This window comes from Pecten maximus, chromosome 17 (assembly GCF_902652985.1).
Source record: "Pecten maximus chromosome 17, xPecMax1.1, whole genome shotgun sequence".
In the NCBI taxonomy this organism is placed as follows: domain Eukaryota; kingdom Metazoa; phylum Mollusca; class Bivalvia; order Pectinida; family Pectinidae; genus Pecten; species Pecten maximus.
This window is the reverse complement of record NC_047031.1, coordinates 14,587,712-14,603,311: the sequence shown is the minus strand read 5'-3', so window position 1 is coordinate 14,603,311 and position 15,600 is coordinate 14,587,712. Positions and strand designations below refer to the sequence as shown.

General features: G+C 33.5%; 1 protein-coding gene across 4 annotated transcripts; it reads right to left on the bottom strand.

Moving 5' to 3' along the window:
* Positions 1-2,955: 2,955 nt before the first annotated feature.
* On the bottom strand, positions 2,956-15,221 carry LOC117315543 (glycine-rich cell wall structural protein 1-like). Of its 4 annotated transcripts, none has more exons than XM_033869781.1 (4): positions 15,059-15,221; positions 7,215-7,731; positions 6,697-6,942; positions 2,956-6,654 (listed from the first exon to the last, which is right to left on the bottom strand). In XM_033869781.1, the coding sequence occupies exons 1-4, from the start codon at positions 15,137-15,139 to the stop codon at positions 5,768-5,770; spliced, it is 1,731 nt and encodes a 576-aa protein (XP_033725672.1). In that variant the 5' UTR covers positions 15,140-15,221; the 3' UTR covers positions 2,956-5,767. The 4 variants fall into 4 exon arrangements, with proteins under 4 accessions (XP_033725672.1, XP_033725671.1, XP_033725673.1 ...); XM_033869780.1 differs by having other exon boundaries at positions 2,956-6,738; positions 6,781-6,942; XM_033869782.1 differs by having other exon boundaries at positions 2,956-6,690; positions 6,817-6,942.
* Between the last annotated feature and the right edge of the window lie 379 nt (positions 15,222-15,600).

Genomic DNA, 15,600 nt, shown 5'->3' with positions numbered 1-15,600 from the left:
TTACTTTCCAATAATGAATTAAACAGATTTTCATCCAAAACTGTCAAGGTCTGTTTAATAGTTATTTTAGCGGGAGATTTCAAATTCCAAGTTTTAAGAACAATACCTGTCTCCAGAATTAAGCAGTCAGAATCATTTGAAACAGAGATTTTCGACACCTACCTGTGATATTTTAAAAACAAAAACCAGGCAGATTTAATAATATACATTGTACTGTAAAACATGAAACTACTAAATATTATTGTATGCCCAAAGTTTGAATAAAACTTCAGCATTAACAAGATACTATGTAATTAAGCTCTTCAGCATTTGTATTGTTTTACCCGATTGTACAAGGTCTTTATCAACGACATTATTGTACTTTTACCTCACAGGACGATTTTTTGGAAACTATTTCAGATATCGGGGACCTTAAATAGGGAACAATACTTCAGTTTTATCTTTTAAGAAATCAGCAAAGGAATTTATGAAATGCTTTCTGCCTGATCCTGCATTTTAATGCCTGGTTGTACAGGATAATGTCTGTATCTGTATTAAATTTTGTATTAATGTCATATGCATTTTATCCTGACCATATGGAGGACGAGCTATATACTCAATAGGCTATCAGTTATATATAAAGACAATTATTTGCGTTTTGACATTGTTTTGTACAGTTGCGTTTTAATATCGGTGCCCTTCTTTCCATGACTGTTAAAACTATTCAAAATAAATAAATGAAATAAATATATCCCTGTGTGAAGATTTATAACATAAATATATAGTAAGTACCGGAAGTGTTACACTTCACACGTCTCTCATAGTTAGAAGGAAGTATAGAATCCATGTCTCAACCTTGACACAGAGATATCAGCGCAAATGTTTCACCAATAAAACACACATCATTGTGATGGCAATGTCTGGCGATAACGCTGTGTGTCAGTCACTAAATATCCCGGAGCTACGTCGCTGACAATCTCCCTTCATAGATATTACACTTTATAACCTCTAATTCTTACTTATAGTAGCATTTAGACTTGATATATTGAAATTGACACAGGATTAATTTAGCAACAGGCTTATTGTGAACAGCTTATAAAGACATCTATATTAAAATCATATCTTAAAAAAACCTTTCTTTCTTCCAAGAACGTTTCTACGTGATATATAACGATAGATTTTAATTTCTCAGGGAACAAAATGTCATACTATTAAACTTCGAATCAAACTTTTCTACGCGAAATATATATATATATATATATCAACACTCAAGTATTCATTCCACTTTTTAAAATAATTCTATTCTATTAACATATCTCATTTTAAACCTTGAAAATCAAAGTTACTTTTGAATAGGATATATCTAAGATAAAATAAATCTATCAAAAGTATTCTTCTCCGAATTCTTGTAAAAATGGAAAAAAAACCTACCAAGTCTGAGTAAAGGAAACGCTTTACTCGGTAAATATGTGCCATTGAGCACAAAAGGAGAATATCGCAGTCATTCTTACTATAAATAGAAACAACGGTGACACAAAATGGGAAAAACTGGAAATAGACAATGAACACAAAACTTGATGATCCGACAGGTTATCAAGCTACAAATCAATTCTATTCAGTAACATCGTCAAAAACCACGGTTCCAAACAAATTGAGTTTGTCATGCCCTATTCAGTTTCAGACAGGTTTTAATCACATCAAATATTTCATTTTAATTACATCCTTTTAACATTTTCTTATCATAAAGCTGACATTCCTTATTATTGTATTTAACAACGAATGGTCATTAATATGATTTCACAGTTAAACGGCGGCATATCATCATTGGAGGCTTGTTTCTCAAAACGTCGATACCGTTCATTTTGTTTTTGTTTTTGTTTTTAATAACCACCAAATATTCACGCAGTTTAAAGCAATTTGGTCTTTGTCATGTCTGTAATATAGGAATATATTAAGGGCGAGGAATATGTTTCCTGATTTAATGTTTTAATATATTTGTAAATGAGTCTTTTTCTACTTCCTATCCAAATATTGACATTTTCGTTATTTGTTTACAGTTTTCGGTTGCCTCATAGGATATACACTTTAGGGATTTAGCAGCATTTAAAAGTTCTAGCCGGAGGAAACAGCCTAATGGTTGTGATGAATTCATTTTCGCTCTACTGATTAATCTCTTATTTTGCTATGAAAGGTGCTACTCTCTTGTCGGTCGTTCATATAATTCTTTTTATATGCCCAGTACTTTAATATGTCTTTGGTACAATATAATGAAATAGTTTGCGGGTTTTCATTTATTTACATAGAGAATAAAGGGCTATTGTCCCTAAAATAATCTTGGCTACATAAAAACATACGTATTATTACTTTATATAGTCACGTGTCACTAGTAACGGAAAGTGACCAGGCTCCAATCAACCAAGCTCCAATAGATCAAAAAAATAAGGCGAGAACAAAGAGTGGACACAAGGACAGAGTATTGTTATCAATCAATTGTAAATTAACTGGGGGACGTGAAATATCAACTGTTTAATGGCTTTGAGAAAGTGTTCAGAAGTACTCCGTTTTTGAAATTCTGGAATGTTGTTTCTAATTAAAGAAAAAATAGGATTAGATAAAACTGATCGTGTACTTAATGGTCTTTGAAATAAAATATCGAAAATCATTACAGTTATTGAAGTATAGATGTTTTCAGCATTCCCATGCATTTCGGTCGACCTATTTCGGGCTTAATTGGTCGCCTCGTCTTACACCTTAGACCCTAGAATCACTAATCAGTCATAGAAAGGCATAACAGCTGTATGATGCAGGTTGATAATCTTGGTTGGGTTGTATATAACTCTTTTTTAAATATGTTTTCACATCTTGTGTGTCTTTTGTACAATTTGTGGGGTACAGTCAATATACATAAACCACGGCGGAATAATAAAGAAATAATTTTGAGCTACACATACAAATAATAATACAAAAAAAGCAATGTTTTATATAAAACGTGATTTTATTACAGTTCACACTGTACATTTTCATAACCCATAATTATATAGAAGTAAACATTTGCTCACACATACACATAAGAATATATAAAATATCTGAGATAATCCCCTGTGAGGGAAAATGAAATAGGGAAGTGACAATTGGCGTGTTGTGCAATTAAAAAAAACACCTGTATCATCGACATACTTTTGTCTGGTGTTATCCATTGTTAACTGTAATATTGTAAATGTTGTGATTTTCATTGGTCCAAATTTTTGCGGTTTTGCAAAAATTATTAAACCGAGAAGAATGCATTTTTAGCAGCAACATTTCAACCGAAACTTTTCTATGGTTTTAACATTCAATGTTTTTATGTTTTATTGATATGCAAAACATTTTCTATTGAACGTATTGGCATTTACAATATCAATAGTATACCTTGTTTGTCAGACTAATGAGTACACGTGCAGAACAGACTTCAACACACATACAGTGTATCAGCCTTTAAAAAAAGTACATACTGTATATGCTTCATATCAATAACTTTCACTAGCACAGAAATAGATATTTCTTATATAATCAATTTCTCGCGATACGAATAACTTGGGATTAAATAAAGCGAGCCTCAACAATCAATTATATAGTCATATACAAGAGAAACATTTTAAACAATATGTGATCTATGTTTAAATCCATGATCTAGCTTCAAAGTACAAATATATAATTGATACGAAACGCATTTTCTTAATATTCAGATCACATGTTCAATCGAATTCAAAAAAAAATTCCGTCATCTACAGCTTTAATTATTCTTTTAATGTTTTTTTTTCTGGTTTGGTTCTTTCTATTTAATTCAAAGCTTCTTTGATAGATATTAATTACATCGTTGACATTTTGACGTTCTTCGGTAGATAACATATCTTCCTTTTTTATCAATTTATAGTAACTCACTGCCCTCCAAAAGTGTATTGACTGTTGTATGACTCAAAAACTCAGAAATTAAGCTAAGCTATAAAGATAAGTGTAAGATAATGATTATTGCAACATTGATTAGTTGCTTGATAATAGTTTAGACATTCTAATGTAGAATAGTTATTACAAGATAAATAATCTTCAATATGTTATGTTTGTACAATGTCAATAACATATAGATGTATTCCATGCATTACTATGGATTAAAGCACTTTTGTCCTCAACAAAATAATTTGATAGATATATCGTTCCATTTTTGTTCGTAGTATGACATATTTGGTACAATACCTTTTAAGCTGTATATTGTTTGATATTCCTACCATTTACTATCACGTAACATCAAGGATGTGGAGGTTTTAAATTGTGAGGAATTTTGTAACTGGCACTGAAAATGATATCGAAGAATTTTATTATTTTCTTGTATTCATTATAAGTTAACACATAAACATGGATATCTTTAAATAAGGCTGTAACACAACGTAAGAAATATAATATTTGATATATTTTCATTAAGGGTTACTATCTATTGATAAATTCTTCCCGAAGTCCAGTGACCTAGAAATGGTAACGATACATTTACCTTGGACGTACTTGTAAAACTATATAGCTAATGTCTTAATGGGATTTATCTTGGATGTATAACAAACAACGACATTTGAGATATATTAGTTTACCATCGACAAGCCATGGCCCGCATACATACCTTATATCACAAATAATGCAGTAATTAGCATTGCAAAACATATACCGAAAACAATGCGCCCTAAAAGTGATCGCTAAGATATTTGTAAAACAATTACACATGATGACGGATACGAGATCGTTGTAATAAAATTTGCGATTTATCAAATTTAATTTCAAACAAGTGGTAAAAATATAATTCATAGAACTTTTGGAATTGTATGAAAATATACAACTTGTCAGTCGATCATAATCAGTCTATTTATTTTCTATTTTTTAGCAAAACGTACACTTATAAGATGAGATATTGTATCTTCGGAAAAATTTTAATGGGCGTTAAACCATAAGCATAACAAATCATCGCAGAAGATGATCAACCTATTACACATCAACAATATCATCAACCTATCTAAACCATTAAATCTATGTTTAAAACCGGTTTTACATCAAGTAAATATATGATATACATGTTAATTCGATCAACAAATGTTCATATATACATTTATATAAGTATGTAAATATATTTACAGATCTGATATTGTTTTCATTACTCACATTATTCTCCGTCCATATTTTTACATATCACTTTACAATTGCACGTATACAAATACACCGTAATTATATCAATACAGCACTCCAGATGCTAAAAATAGATGAAAACTATAGAGCAATGGGGAATATGACGTAGGGTTGGGAACATTAGGTAAATCGAAAGTAACGTGGGATAGGCGTTTGCAAAAGAACATTGAAAGACACGACACAATGATAAGTGAATGATCTTACAATGATAATAAAGTTGACCCTGTGTGAATTAAAACAATTATATCATAAAGCCAAAAAAAAAAGGATTATATTTCATCTTTTTTCTTTTTAATGTTTAGTTATCTAAATAATCATATCACTTTTAATCTTTTAATCAACATAAAAAAGCAAAAACAAAGATATGATTGTAAATGTGTTCGATAATGTAACCAAACGCAAAATTAGGAACCAGTGGTTGTGTTCCCCGAGCAGAGAGTTAACGCATTATTATGTTAACAAAGAGCGCCCACCGGACATATTTGTTCCCTGCCGTCATTTCTCTCGCCTTTTGAAGGGAGGATATAAATGTATCCCTTTGAGAAAAGGACAATATATTAAAACCAATTACTTTGCTCTGCCTTGATCAAGGTAATTCTTCTCCTAATTCCATGCCTAATGCAGGTAAATTCATCGCTGTTGCCGAGGCAAGAAAAGTGGGAGGCGGAGTTGTCGTCGCTGCTGATTTTATAACAATATTTGGACCCCCGTTAGTGTGTCGAAAACCGACCTGTATATTACTACCAGCTTCTATGATAATAGGCGCGTGTTGTCCGCCACCTGCGGAAACAGTTTTACTCGCTTGTGCGCCACTGCCGACATGTGAAATCATCGGAAGTGATGTAGGTCCGGTCATTACTGAAGGCGCCGTGACCCCCATTCCGCCACCGTTTCCAATAATGTTCTGCACGAGACTGTTTAACAACGTTGCTCCCTCTTTCCCTCGGAACAAACCAGTCAAATCAGGGACCGTTGCAGCATTCGAGGCCATCCCGTTCGTTCCTCCCCCAGCATTGAGGGTTCCACTGGACATTAAGGCCAAAAGGTTAGGCGAACTCGATGCTACTCCCAGTCCAGAAAGAAGCATATCAGCAATATTAAAGTTTGAACTAGAACCGGACTGACCTAAATTGTTCTGAACAGATCTGAAGTTATTTTGAGGAGAGGCGTGATTAGAAGGATGTGATCCTCCATGAGCTATTCCAGATGATGATCCTACACCGTGACCTCCCGTATTGCTACCGTGATTTTCAACTCCACCACGTCCTCCTAATGGACCCCCATTTCCACCAAATGAACCTCCATGTCCTCCAAGTGAGCCCCCATTTCCACCAAATGAACCTCCATGTCCTCCCATGGAAGCCCCATTTCCACCAAATGAACCTCCATGCCCTCCAAGTGAGCCCCCATTTCCACCAAATGAACCTCCGTGTCCTCCAAGTGAGCCCCCATTTCCACCAAATGAACCTCCATGTCCTCCCGTTGAACCTCCATTTCCACCAAATGAACCTCCATGTCCTCCAAGTGAGCCCCCATTTCCACCAAATGAACCTCCATGTCCTCCAAGTGAGCCCCCATTTCCACCAAATGAACCTCCATGTCCTCCCGTTGAACCTCCATTTCCACCAAATGAACCTCCACGTCCACTCATCGAACCTCCATTTCCTCCAAATTGACCTCCTTGTCCACCATGTGAACCTCCGTGTCCCCCCAATGAGCTTCCATGTCCACCTGAGTTACCAAAACGACTGCCAAGGCTTCCTACAAACAAACGGAAAAGTTAATTTGGTTTGAAATGTGTTTTTAGACTAGAAAATCCTTGAAACTATTTTTTGAAAGTAAAACTTTCCTTATAATATGCAAACTGATTTTGAGAAGATATCCTATACATGTAGTGAGCTACATAGCATTACTAGAAATAATTGTAAAATAAACTAATGCACGAATTCTAAACGTTACTATTATAATATGGACTCAAACATAGTTTTATTGCCTTTGAAAGAACGAAACAAATTCCTTATAAAATCGCTAACCTTGGTGTCCGAGACTACTTGGATGTCTGTTTCCGAAACCACGACTTCCTACACCTCGACCGGAAGCTCCTAATCTGCCATTCATTTGACTCCCGGCTCTTGATGCAGCGGGCGACGCTTGACCATTGTTTCTCCGAAATGGTCTGCGATTTCCAGCTTGGAGTATTCGATTTCTGGTGGAGGAGATTGCGAGATTTCTCGGAGGAGACGAGTTTTGAACACCTCCACTTCCCCGGCTAGAAATTGCAGTTTTGTCGTTATTCTGAGTACCAATCGGCGACATTATGTTAGCTGTTTTTGCAATAATAATCGTCTGTTTGATGTGTTTTGTGTCAGAGTTCTTCGTGTTTTTAATTGAGGTAGCGGCGTTTACTCCTCCGCGTCGTCTCGACATGACTCTCAACTGGGATGCTCTTCGACTTCCGCTCGTCGGGCGTCTAGCCCGTAGCGCAGAACGTGCAAGAGGATTCCTCATCGCCTGAAGTCTACTCCGGCGGGGGTCATATCTACTCGTTCTCTGTAAAACATAAACATTTCGATAAATGCTAATTTATTAATTAACATGTTATAGTAAATTTAAATGTAATTGAATTAAAATTTAATGATTCAGAATTAATTAAATAGGGATAATAAACATGTATATACTCTTAGGTTTAATATCAAACACAACAAAACTACAATCGCTTGGTTCAGCAATCTGAAGAACATTAAGTAAATATCGTGCTGTTATGTGTTATTTGTCCATTTGAATTTTTGGAATCAAGAAATAATTTCTACCCATGTTTAGAGGACAAATGACTTTCATCATTTTAAAGATCGATAACCAAAATTCCATGTATTTCACAACATAAGTTTTCCTGTGAAAGTTTGAAAATCACCATAGAAAAAAACTTTCCTAAGCTGTATAGTATGTCTATAATAATAGCAGTTAAGGTAAATATGGAAATCACGTGCACATTTCTGCATGCAGAAACTCAGATAAAAAGAAATCAGACAAGTGACATTGACGATGTCGAGAAATGCTTACCAACTTAAACAATGCTATCGGTATGCATCATCAAATATCGATGATATGTCACCAAGTCCTATTAAGCTATTAATGAGTATACAAAGACCCCCCACGCAATGCAGGACACAAGTTTCCTTTTTATTGTTCTGTGCTTGACACACAATACGCTTGGCAGTAAAGTACAAGGTGGTGAATCAATATCAAGTATTGAAATATAACGATAAGAATGTTTGTCGATACACGTGAGGATATGTAACATCCTTAGAGTAGCTTCAAAGATATGTTAGGTTTTATTTCTATAAAAAGAAAACACATGTTCATTATATACCTTAAAACAGATGAAAAATGATATTTTCAGAATAAATATTTTGATTAACATCAATTTCCTATCATCATTTTAGTATATTTGTCATGCACACGGAGAGAACAATATTGTAATTTGTGTTATATATAAGTTATTAAGCTAACAATGCTTAATGGAAGGGTCGTTTCTATGAATCGTTCAGTGTTAGTAGTTGTCACCTTGCCAGACTTCACATATCCGTCAGACTAGTCATATTTATGGTATACCAACTGGACAATGGTCAGGGGTAGCCAACCGTGTAATGCCAACGATAAATCATATTGTCAGTTAGCTCAATCATATTAATATTCTGGCAATAAATATTCTATATTATCATGAAGAGCGGACACAAATGTGCTGATATTTGCGCTTTAGATTTATGTACATCTACTATAAATCATTTAAATTATAACATATCATATTCGGTAAAAACCAATTAACATAATTGAAAAGACCAATAAAAACACACACATAACAAATAAGACACTCAATATCAAACTTTATTTGAAAATATCTTAATACGCCTGATTCTTTTTCTTTGGAGCAATATTTTAATGGACTCATGCAAGGTTTATATGTAATCTGTTTTGATTTACTTTTTAATTTATCAAAATTGTTTCACTTATTGTTTCATGTATTGATTCATTTAAAAAGCTTAATAATCTCATTAATACAAGCACAGTGGCATGGTCTCTGATAGTTTCCTTCATGTTCCTGATTTTCGGAGCACTACCTATACGCACGCAATTGTATTGTATTAATTTTACTGTATAATAATAGTCGAATTTTGAGAGAAATACCTTCGGTAATATGGATAATTCTTTCCAAATGAAGTTGATTTTATAGACCAACTAATCATTTCTTAAAATTGAGTTATGAATTATCAAAGGGAGATTATCATCTAACTTATATTAGATACTGTAAAACGGAACCTGATTTGACATATTTTTTGTTTTACTAAAGTAATGTTAACACTATATAATAGTAATACTCACTAATTAAAGCTTATGTATTACTAACTTTTTTATTTATTTTTGTAACGGTTATATTTATTTAGCCATGTAATCATCAAACTAAAAAGTATTTGAGAGATATTTTGTTGTTTTCTAAATCAATCTACGTCTGGAGGTATTTCGTGTATCATCTGTTTACACGTTGCGTACAAATGTACAGCTGTGCATGTCGGTGGCAGTTACTGATGACCGATTACCTTTGGCAAGGACAAAACAGACTACATGCTCCTTGTTCCTCATATTGAGGACTTGACATGAATATAATTTGTCTCTTTGTAAAATGTTTTCCATGAAGTCGTTTATTTCTATTCAGTAAAATTAATTAAATTTTGAATTACGGTTATATCTATTATCTATGATTTATTTTTTCATCTAATTTTATTTGTTTGCTTTCTCCAGAGACCTTTCGCTTATTTCACGAGGTGCTTTTTAGATATGATTTTTTTCATTTTTTTTCTCTATGAAAATATATTTATCACTATTTAATTTTTCCACGGAAAGAACCACTGATACAATACCATACAACATTCATTACTGTTTGATACCCTTACTCCAGATAAATTACAATTATTTCAAAATCTAATCAAGGCCTACAATACAAAACTGTTTACTTGGAACAACTGTGAACATAAACACACGCTATTCCATTCATATGGCCAGGGAAATAATAACCAGTGGTTCTGAAAAACGTGATTATGTTCATTTACTTCAATAACATTATATATCATGGCACAGAAAAAAGACATTGCGATATATATCGTCAATGGTTCGTGATTATCAGTACAAATAGATGTGTCACTTTTTATCGTTAGAAACAAGAGCAAGGGTCGTACTTGTCACCTAAAGAATCACCTGGATAAGTCACCAGGCGTGAGTAATCAATGGACCATAACAGTAGCACTTTTCGGACTTTGTGGTTTCGTGGAGGACATGACTAACCGTACATACATCCTTGATCATGTCCTACAGCTGGAAATTTGATATATTTTCACCACAGATATTCCGTGACATACATCGGCCAACAATATGTGTTCACATTTTTCGTTGGTTCATATTTTCCCGGTTTTTCAACAAATTTCAAATAAACTAAATGTATCGCAGAAATTATGAAGCCGATCATAGATTTTGTTATTTGTTATGAAGGTATCTTGTCTTCACGTTTATTATTTTTCTCGAAAACAGCGAAAAAGACTCTTGAGAACATTAGCTACTAGTATCACTTGTTTGATACAATATAATTAGTCGATATTTCCGATACCAAACAACCAGCAATTCAGCATGTTACCGAAGGTTATCGGTAGGTACCTATGTAACTAAACATCGTATTTGCTAGAAGAGTAGGTTCTGTTATTGGTTGATGAACTATATTAAATATTCCTTCTTTTAATGAATGGTAAATGGATAAAAGCAACGTGGCGAGATATAAATCATGACGTATCGGTCCAACCCTTGTTTATGCATGTTTATACGAAACAAACAATCTATTAACCTAATTAGATTTGTTAAAACGATTTATTTCCATTTTCTAGCGAACGACCTCTCATAATTATCCTTTAAAGTCATTGACCTAGGTTAAAACCCTGGTTATCCTGACCGCTATAAAGTTAATGACAACAACAATACGTCTATTTATCAAAGGACATGGACTGCTAATTTGTATTTATTTATCATTGCGGTTAAAGTCATCAGCATTTACGTCACAATTAGGCATAAAACCAAACAATTAATTAAACAAATAAAAAGAACAATACAGGTGGACAACCTCTTAATAGCGTTAGTTATCTGTCTTTTGACTGATGATGCCTGTGTTGGTAAATATTTCAGACAATGATAATCAATTCTTTTGTCTACCTCATTACAATGAAACCAATTTGTAAGTTGTCTTCTTTATCGCTATTGATGGATGACATATTTTATTTTTCAAGCCTCGTGACCTTATTGAGATTTTTTTATTCATGTCTTACACGTTGTTAATTGTCCATTAATGACGTCATGTATGGCGTTGTCAATGACCGGTAGGATTCATCTTCTATTATAACGACTTCGCTATTTTTTTTTTACGGAAACAAGGGTGTTTAACAAACCGAAAAGCCTGGTCAAGATCGAAACTTTGTTTTTATATAATTATTGTTAAAGAGAAACATACTTCAGTTTACTGGAGGTCCACGGCAGGTCTCTTTCACGACCGAGACATGGCCGACAGGGGAAATATATTAGATTTATTGTCATATCTTCGCTTATACAGACCTCAGTGTCATGCAACTGTGTTGCAGGCATTTTCCGATCATAACGCTCTATATATTTTTTGAGATTATTTTATAAGTGGAAATGTGGAAATTGGTTAATTAATGTACACGTGATTTGCAAAAGCCATTGTCATTTCACATTATTATTTATTGAATTCAAATTTTTTCCTGATAATTGTTTCATGATGAATATATGCCCAGCGTTAAAATTGGACCAACATCGACATTGCCAAAGTATGGTGCAGAGCATGCATATTCCTGGCTCGCGATGGGAAGCGAGTTAATCATAACAACATGTATATTATCAAAATGTAAAATCAATCACGACATTTTGATTATATTTGGACTTTGTGGATTGATATTAAAGCAACACATTATTTAACTAATCAATCATTTTCGTTAAACATGTTTTAGATCTGCATTTTGTGAAAAGTCTTGGAATACAATTACTTTTAGTAATCACTCACCACAAATGTGAACGTTTCAAACGTTTTTATTTAGTTAATTCTAAAATATCTCAAGTAAACCATTACTTATTCCATCCATAAGGAGATATGTAACTCTTATTCTTTCATATGTTTGTTTAAAAGGTATACCACGGCAATAATGTATTCACTGTGTAGTTTATTTATTTGAAATTTGAAATAGATGTTTTTTGTTGAAACAATGAAACGGACTATAGTTTTCTATATGTCCGAAAAAGCGAAAATATAATCTACTCACATGATAATATCAATCTGTATAGTATTATATTTACCATAAACAGACGTCGATAGTATGTAATGACCGATGTATGATACGTATTGGGGCTCACAAATGTACTGATATCATGCAAGTAAATCATGTTACACCTACTGTAGGGCGACACTGAGAATACACAGACATAAACACAGACATCAAAGGCGATTTTATTGTCACACCTGAGCTTAGGCCGGGCCTGCAGAATAATCATCTCTAGATAATATGTAACATGACCCTGGACATAAAGCATTATTAAGAGGTTTCGTTTATTGTAATAATAAACACACAAGGACAAATAATATGGCAAAGTCAATACATAAAGGTGAATCTTACCACTAAGTCCACACACAAGAACGAATAAAACCACGAAGTCAACACATATGGACAAATTTTACCACGAAGTCCACACACAAGGACGAATTAAACCACGAAGTCAACACACTAGGACAAATTTGATCGCGAAGGCCACATACAATGACGAATTAAACCACGAAGTCAACACATATGGACAAATTTTACCACGAATTACACACACAAGGACGAATAAAACCACGAAGTCAACACATATGGACAAATTTGACCACGAATTACACACACAAGGACGAATAAACCACGAGGTCAACACACTAGGACAAATTTTACCACGAGGTCTACACACAAGGGCGAATCTTACTTCAACACAAAAGGACTAAATATACTGAAGTATCAATAACAAAGTCTTCTATCACATCAACAGAGAGTAACAAATGATTCCTAAAAGGACAAATTATACAATGGTGTCAAACCACAAAAAATATTTACCACAGCGTCAATATATACGGACAGATTATACCACGGCCACAACCCACATGGGAAAAAATACCACAGTGTCAACTCAAACAGATAATTATGCCATAGGGTCAACCCACACAGACGGAATACATAACGATCTGATACAAATTCAGAGTATATATTGTCTAAATGACTTCCACCTTGCTGGCCAGTGTCCGTTCCACGCTACAAACCACATAACATATATGTTAAGTATACTAATGCGACACATCAGTGTTATTGTGTTTCAAAGATACACAGAAATTAATGATGCATTTGAAAGATACACAACAATTAATGACACATTTGAAAGATGCACAGAAATCAATGACACATTTGAAAGATACAGACATCAATGACACATTTGAAGGATACATATAAGTTAATGACATATTTGAAAGATACACAGAAATCAATGACACATTTGAAAGACACACAGAAATCAATGACACATTTGAAAGATACAGAAATCAATGACACATTTGAAAGATACAGAAATCAATGACACAATTGAAAGCTACATATAACTTAATGACACATTTGAAAGATACACATAAATCAATGACACGTTTGAAAGATACACAAAATTGATATAAATGGCACACTTCACAGACACGCAATAGTTCCGTCAAATTTCAAAAGTACATAAAAGATACTAAAATACTAAAGGAGGAATTGTATTAACTATTCGGAAGTATTGTTAATACTGGTGTAGATATTTGATGATGAATATCCAAAACCAAAGGGTGTAATGTTAAGTACTTCAAATCATACGATCATTTTGGATATATTAGGAAAAACATTATTTTTTATCTTTAACTCATCGCGTTTAAGGTTCGCATTAGATGATTTATTTATTTTAGAATTGCAGCGCTATTTAAATAGGATTGGTTCGCTGATATCATGAAAGTAACACTCCCGCTGAATAACATCTAGCAGGAAATCAACCAATATGCAATTAGAACAGAGTGGCAGTTTCCATGTATATATCTGATAAAAACGGGGTAGTAGAACTGTAGTGAGATGTAATATTAGTTAGATAGCACTTCTCCGAGCTAATGATTTACACATCTTCGTCCCTTAGGAACCGGTAACTAATTTTAATATGACATTAGTCTGCTCATGACAATGTAGGGTGAAAGTTACTAGCTGAACTGGGTAAATGGAACAGGTGTATTAAAGATTAGTAAAGCATGAATTTGATAAGACCATACTTTAACACCGCAAAAATGATCTTAGCTAAAAGCATTGCATAAACCGACAATAAAAAGGAAACATTGAAACATGATTTTCTTGATGTGACTCATTCTAATTCAACGAAAGAATTTTTAACGTTTAAAAAAATTGATAAACAAACAATCCAAAATTACACTCCTTGTCCAATCACGGAGAAAAAAATTCAATATTTCAACTAAAGCGTTACATAGAAGGATATATGTGATGATAACTGAAGACAAAAAAACTATTCAAACAACAACAGCTGAAAAAAGTGTATGATGTTAGAAATAAAATATCCGTATCATTTCGTAAGTTCATTTACAATTATCAGTTAGTAAAGGTTATATATTTTTAAACATGATATATATATAATTCGAAAACCAACGAATTAGTTTTTTTTTTAAATTTCAGAATAATTTCAAGTTTTAAGAAATTAAATGGTGTTAATCAGAAACAAAACTTACCGTGTTTCTCAATGCATCCGAGTAATCACACAAGGCTAAGAAAACACCGAAAAACAAAAAGATGGGAAGAATAAGATTCATCCTGGAAGGTGTAGTGGATATAGAGGATAAATGCTTACTCTGACACCTGAAGCCAATATGCTTAAAGACTGATCTTGTAACAATCTTTTATTCGTTGATTATGTTGACTTAACGACTCCGCCAATACAATCACACATTGGAATCACGTGTATATTCAGATTACTTACCGGAAGTATAGAATGGACCCACGGTGAATTGCGCATGCTCCAATGCCCGGTCTGATGACAATAAATCCTATATGATTTCTTTATGCGCCAGTGGCCGTGACAATTGTATGCTGTCCATCATACTGTGTTCATGTGTCAGCTGTGTGGTTAAGGTGTGATAAATGACCAATGGCCATAGGTAATATATTCATTGTACATCGTGTATTATACAGATTTGGTGTAACGCAATGACCTGATTAAATATAACTACAAGCTATAATATAATGGCAACAGGCAAGACACGGAGTTATCATA

Coding starts and splice junctions, on each gene's coding strand:
- LOC117315543 (XM_033869779.1), bottom strand. CDS start 15,139: ATGAATCTTATTCTTCCCATCTTTTTGTTTTTCGGTGTTTTCTTAGCC. Junction 7,732..15,058: donor CGGATGCATTGAGAAACACG/GTAAGTTTTGTT, acceptor TATGTTTTACAG/AGAACGAGTAGATATGACCC. Junction 6,943..7,214: donor AAGTAGTCTCGGACACCAAG/GTTAGCGATTTT, acceptor GTTTGTTTGTAG/GAAGCCTTGGCAGTCGTTTT.